Raw genomic sequence first — 6,787 nt, 5'->3', positions numbered from 1 at the left:
TTTGGACTTTGCAGAAAACGGTTTGATTTCATAATTTTATTGAATTTTAAAAAGTGGTATGTATAAAATTGAATGAACATTTTGGAGGATTTTACCATCCCATGAATCCCGATTCCTACTGTGAAATCACATTTTCATGAATACCTGGGAAGCCGGACTTTAAATATCTAGTTGAGTTTAATTATTTGATTTGATTATTTTATGTAATTTTTAAGAACGGCGTGCATTTATCTTAATTGTCATTTTGGAATTTTTGATACTCCATTGTAGAGCGAGGAGTCTCTGGGGAGGGGAGTGGGTACGGTATGGAATAATGGATAATAAACAGATAATAATGTAACATCACTATCGAGTGTGTTGTTTATTTTCAATGAAATAACACTTTTTTAACATGTCTCAAAGTAGGCTAGCCACGGCTACTATTTTATCGACGACATTTTTAGAAAACGTGACCTACTTAGCCAACGTATATAAGCACTTTGTATTTCATGCAGCCGTTACTACAAGTCACGGTAAATCCGCATCTAAAACAACCCACTTTGGGAAATGTACTGAAGTGAAATGGCCACATGGAAACACATTCTTTCAAACTAAATTGTATGAAATAAAATCGAAACAAAAACATTTTATGAAAAATAGGGAAAGAAAGTGTTTGGTTTTTTGGCTATTACATATTCTGTAGGGAAATTCTATAAATGCCCCGCCCCCCCGGTCACCAACGTCCAGCCCCCAATGCTCTTAAGGCATGCCTTGGCTACTTTGAGACATGTTTTTTTTAAGGCTTGTTATTTCATTGAAAATAAACAGCACACTTGACAGGGATGTTCGGTTATTATCCATTTATTATCCATATTTCCATACCGCAGTTCAGTTAACGAATCACTGAACTGCGAACGATAGTCAGTCAGTGAACTACCAGTTCACGTTCGCGAACGAATCGTTTCACCAAGTGATTCAGTACACTTCGTTCACCCAAAAGATTCATTCTTTTGAACGAATCGTTCAAACGACAACACTGGAGTTCACACGTGAAGCAAGGGATACGTCGGAAGACGTTATGAAACGAATAACTGCGCTTCTTTTTCTTTTACAGGCGACAGTAACTGTTGTCAACACAGGTAAAATATTTATGTATTCATGTAGCCTACGTGATGTTAATTTTAACTTAGCCTATAGCTATTGATTTATGATCGTTTGAATAAATCACCAGCTTGGTTGAAAGCAAACCACCCACTTGACAGCGCTGGATGTTTGTGCGGGTAAAAAAGCATTCCAGTTGGTAGAAACGGATTGGTTTAGCGAATTTGTAATTAGCCTACGCTACTTGTTATCATGTGAATGTCTTATGTATAAAAAAAAATCTTTATACTTATATACTTTATACTTTATACTGCAACGTAGTTTTTTCTACTGTCAAATCAAACCGATTCGTGAATTTAAGATTCGTAACGTAGGCTATAAAAGGCGTGTTAAGCCTAGGCCTACTTCGGCAAACTTCTGATGTAGCCTATAGGCCTACGTCAGCGAAATCATAGCGGCTCCCGTTTACTGAGAAATATATTGAATTTCAGCTCATTTTAACCATACAACACAACGTACCCGCTGGTAAGGTTTTGCCGGGGCATGGCGGATCCTAACTCTGTTCGGGCAAGTGGAATGCCTCATGGAGTTGTCTGATCGGAAAAGTAACAAATAAATGTGATAAATATGTAACGTTATCATGAAAATAAACAGAATTAACAAAAAAATAAATATAGCCTATATTTATGGCATTTAAAATGTTTGAGTGATTCAGCTACTTCCATTTCCATACTACAACATGGTGATTTTTTCCCATGAAAACGAAAGTGACAGTGTTTATTTTTAAGGTTTTGTGAATGTAGTGAGCTAGCAAAACTGAGAGTTAGGCTACAGTTGCTACAGCTGACAAAGAGGGCTGCATTCTAATGACGATTATGATTATAACGAGAGGAGCAGTCTCACAAGCTGCTGCAGTGTCCAGAAATGAATACAGATAAAAATAGCTAATAAAAAATACATTAATCAAACATCTTAGGTAATTTTTGTATCATGCTTCTCAGTAGAATTAGAATGTAACAGAACAGAATTTAAAGCCATTAAAAAGTTACATATTGCACTTTAAAAGGGACACTCTTCTGCTAAATTAACTCAGTTACCATGACAAAATAGTACTTAGAATGTTTTATATTTTTATTTTACAATACAATTTGAGCTGGGTCCACATTCAAAGCCTTCTCTCCCTGTCTCTCTCACCCTCAATGACAGAGTTTACATGCATTGTCCATGCAAAAAAAAAAAAGGAAAAGGGCTTTAAAGATTCTGGGCTGCGTTTCCGAGTTTCAATGTACCTTAACGTTTTACGAAGGTTCTTAAGGTATACCTTCTTAAGGGAAACCGCTTTTTTACGAGTGTTTCCCAGACTATACCTTAAGGCAACTGTTAAGGGACAACTTAAAGGTACATCGTAAGTTGGAGCTGGCCTTCACTGTGGTGCTGAAAAGTTTATCAATCGATGCCAAGCGAATCGATTGTCTCACTTGTAAAGGCTTGTGAATGACGTTTTAATATTACACGTGTTGTCATAATCATTTTACATCAATCTAATATTGCAGAAGAGGAAGCTATGCCTACTAGAGATTATCTGCTAATCTCTTTAAGAGTCCGTTAAGCTTGTGATAGTTTCAATAAATACATACATATAGGCTACAATGGATAAAATAAAAAGCATCAATCGGGACATATAAGCCATAGTCTGGGACTTCGTGGAAGCCCAGGGAAAAGGATATAGGCTACATATGGGTGAATTATTTTGTTCTTATTGAAACAAAGGTCTAATGTTAATTTGTTTTTGCCACACAATATATAGGCAACTGTAGCAGCATATCACTGCACTGCACTGATTCCCGCGAACTTTTCTCTGCAATGCAAAAATGATCGTAGATGAAAGGCAAAAGCGCGTCTGTGAAAATTGTTCATAAGGCACCCGGTATATAATTCATCATGATCAATTTCCACAGACGCGCTTTTGCCTTTCATCTACGATCATTTTTGCATTTGATTTGTGATTTGTTCATCCACCTTAATTTGCTGTTGGATAATCTTAAGTTTAACCAAGAATATCATTATTGGGTTGTTTGCCGAAAATCGTAAAACAACAGGTTAAGAAAAATGTTCTGTAATGTTGATATTTACCCAGTGCTATTTTGTTTTATATAGGTGGTGTGAGCTAAAGGAAGGGGATGTAGATCATTTGGCTATGTTTGTCCATTATGAGCCACTGTACCTGTATGTGTGTTTATGGCTAGGCCAATCAACGTGCTCTAGTTCGGTCATGCAAGTAGACTCACTCAACGTTGTTTTTGCACACACAGGTTTTATATTCTTAATAAACCGGCGGTTTGTTCCAAGTCAGTGTGATCATTGACTCACACACAAACGAACTAATTTCTACAGGCTATGCAGTCAGAAAAGCCATATCCTAAGTTAGCGCCACTACGTATAAATTAATTATTTTTTTTTTTTTTCTCTTCACAAATTGGATTATTATCATGGATAGGCCCTATACTTAATTATCATCATGGTGGGGATAGACAGGTAAAACGACAACATTCTCACGACTTGCTATGCACAGACATGTTGATTGGATAATTACTTTTCGTAAAGTAAATATTAAACTAATTTTCGCATGCCGATGTGCTGCTAGATGCGCACTGTAGTACAACTGTTGATTTGAAAAGCAAAATGTTGGCTGAATAATAATAAGGCTGAAACCGCGGAGCGCATCGCTAAGGGACAGCTTACGAGTGCCTCAGACCACCCTTTTAAAGGTATACCTTAGCTAAGGAGACGCTGGGAAACAGCTAAAGGAAGAGCTTAAGGGATACCTTACGACGCACGTAGCGCTAAGGAGACTCTGGGCTGCGTTTCCCAGAGTCTCCTTATAGCAACATGCAGCAGTCACCAAATTACTAATACCAATTTAGCACTTGAGTACGCACACCCCTTGCACAAAAATAAATATACCATTAAATCTACTCCCAAACTCTGTACTTACCTTAATACTTTTGCCCCAGTCAGCCAGTTGATGTTGTTTCGTCACCTGCCTTAAAATTCGCCTACAATACAAGCAAGGAATAAGAAGTAATAAAAATGATTATTGTAATGCTGTGTGTGTGTAGTATAGTTGAATGACATCAATTGCTGTTAGAGGACATTTTACATGGAATATTACTCAAAGTTAAAATGCAAGTTAACAAGTCAAATTTCACCTCAAATGGAATCTACTTTACTTCAGAGACTAGAAATTAGCATTTGCATCGTCTAATAAGCTATTACACATGTTACAGAAAACATAGCTTCAGCATGGGGGAATCGTAATTTCCCTGGCATCAAATAAGTCCGGACCAAACGATCCTGGTGTGAACCCTCAAATAGGCTTTATTCCCATCTCGCTTTCCCCGGGACATTGCTTCCCTCCCCCAACTTCCCCTCGCTGCAGCCAGTAGTATGGAGCAGGATCACCTGACATCCAGAAGATGAAGAGACGTGGGTCTCATATGTCGATTGATGTCTGCTAGCAGCTAGCCATTTTTTTTTCGCTAACTCGGTTTGGCTAGGCATGTCTGAAGGTTGAAGTTAAATCAAATTTGTCTTTTGAATTTACATATAGTTTAACTGTTAAAATATAATTCAGCAACTCTTCTAATGAATGTTGGTATGTTTCCCCACAGGTTCACACTCAATCTGGGCGTTTTCAACATTTATTTACGGGCAGACCAAATTCCCAGAATTCAGTATTTTGGCATTTGTGGATGATCTTCAGGTGCTGTACTGTTGTTGTATGACAGCAACATCAAGAAAATTATCTCTCGAAGCCAACCAAGCTCCACAAAGGGAGTTGAAGATATTATGCTTCTAGGTGCAAACATTGCGGTAGAAGTCATTTACAGTGGCATGAAACATCCCGCACATGAAAGGTTCTTTGCCAATCACACTGAAGGTGAGCTGAGTGCGGGCAGGTGTTCAGTTCAGGCCCCGTCCACATTCAAAAGACCACACTACATTAAATTTCATTACACTATTATACAAAAGGGCCATGGTTTGTCCATAACGTGCCAGCTTGCCAAACTGGTAAGTTTCCTGTTTGCTGACGCAGAGGATTGTTCAGAGATGGGATGACCCTATGACCTATGAATTTGTGTGACAAAACAACTCAAATATAGTTGATGAAGCCCATATGCAAGTTGGCAAAGTGAGCCAGTTATATCATCTGCAGTAAAAAAAAAAAATCCTAAATGTAGGGTAACGGTACATTCACAGAATCAGTTACTAACACAGCCAGCAGTAAGAGGGCATTAAGACTGTTTCTGTGAATCAGTAGTCAAAGTTTTGGTTTTTTGAGTAGACTAGAGTAAATGTATTCTTATTATTTTATACCAAAGTGAGTCTAGAACATACTGTGGGTTGATGCTTGAAACTGCTGGCTTATTTGCCTTCCTATTTTTTCTTTGTTTTGAAGGAGTTCATGTTCATCAGATGCTGGCTGGATGTGTGCTGGACAATGACAAGTCCAGTCAGGTCATGGTGTGGGATGCTTATGATGGAACAGAAGCAATATATTTTGACATACATAATCGCACAGTCAACCCTCTATGGCCACAGCTTATATGGACCACAAAGAAAACAGAGATTCTTCAAACGTATTTTCTAAATATTTATCAGCCTATTTGTATCCGAATGCTGAAGTACTATCTGGAGAAAGAAAAGAACATTGTGCTTAGAAAAGGTAAGGATTATAACCTTCAACATACACCTGACTGAAACGCATGTTCATTACACCCTGATATACTGTACAGTGTGGAATTACTGTACTGTTACATTTCCAGTGGCCAAGAAAAATGGTGTCCCAATAAGTGTGCATTTAACTATATATGTTTACCTTATTTTGTTACCTTAGTATATGTTGCAGTTCTGATTGGTTTGGTAGAGAGGATTTTTGGCCTGACCTATTGCTGGAGGGCCCAGACCTGCCCTTTATAGTTTTATTGATTTATATGACCAGCCTGTTTTCTCTTATTTTTTGTCATGTTTCAAATGTAAATGATTTTCTGGCTAAATAGCAACTGCCTTTTCTGGACTTCAGTGTCTTTGTATGTTGCAGTGCTGTGGATGTGAGGAAAGGTATTTACTCGATAGCACCCCATTCGGTTATATAAGGTCAAGCCCCCATCACAGAAATAACCTGTCATTTTTCTCACTAACTTTTGTATATTTCCATCCCATGTGAGGAATCTCAGCTTCCCTGCGTCCCTGTATAACAGCTACTTCTCTGGCTGATGCACTGTTGTTTCCCCCCTCAGAGCAGCCCAAAGTCAGACTAATCCAGACACGCAGGGAGACTGGAGTGGTGAAGGTGAGCTGTCTGGCCACTGGCTTCTACCCCCGGCACATCAACCTGACCATGCTGAGAGACGACCGTCCCATTCCAGACGAGGAGCTCATTTTCGGGGAGGTGTTACCCAACGGAGACGGGACGTACCAGACGAGGAGAACCCTTAGTATCAGTTCGGAGAAAGCGAGAGAGAAACACCGTTACACCTGCTCTGTCACACACCTTGCTCTGGACAACAAGCTGGACATCAACTGGGGTAATGCACGTAAATACTGTACATGTTCTGCAGCACATTATTGTATCATTGTGGAGTCAGTGGGACAGGGTGGAAGAACATTGCGTTTTGTGCAAGTGCATATTTGTAAAGTCTGCTAC

At 38.9% G+C, this 6,787-nt stretch overlaps 1 protein-coding gene across 1 annotated transcript in view; it reads left to right on the top strand.

Moving 5' to 3' along the window:
* Positions 1-986: 986 nt before the first annotated feature.
* Positions 987-6,787, top strand: part of LOC135235066 (major histocompatibility complex class I-related gene protein-like) — a 6,045-nt gene continuing 244 nt past the window's right edge. Inside the window, exons 1-4 of the mRNA XM_064300264.1 lie at positions 987-1,118; positions 4,752-5,020; positions 5,540-5,806; positions 6,381-6,782. Coding sequence (XP_064156334.1) covers positions 4,930-5,020; positions 5,540-5,806; positions 6,381-6,782 — 760 coding nt within the window. The 5' untranslated portion in view covers positions 987-1,118; positions 4,752-4,929. The remainder of the gene's footprint in view (positions 1,119-4,751; positions 5,021-5,539; positions 5,807-6,380; positions 6,783-6,787) is intronic.

This window comes from Anguilla rostrata, chromosome 11, assembly GCF_018555375.3.
Source record: "Anguilla rostrata isolate EN2019 chromosome 11, ASM1855537v3, whole genome shotgun sequence".
NCBI classification, from domain to species: Eukaryota; Metazoa; Chordata; class Actinopteri; order Anguilliformes; family Anguillidae; genus Anguilla; species Anguilla rostrata.
This window is presented reverse-complemented; position numbering and strand designations above follow the sequence as displayed.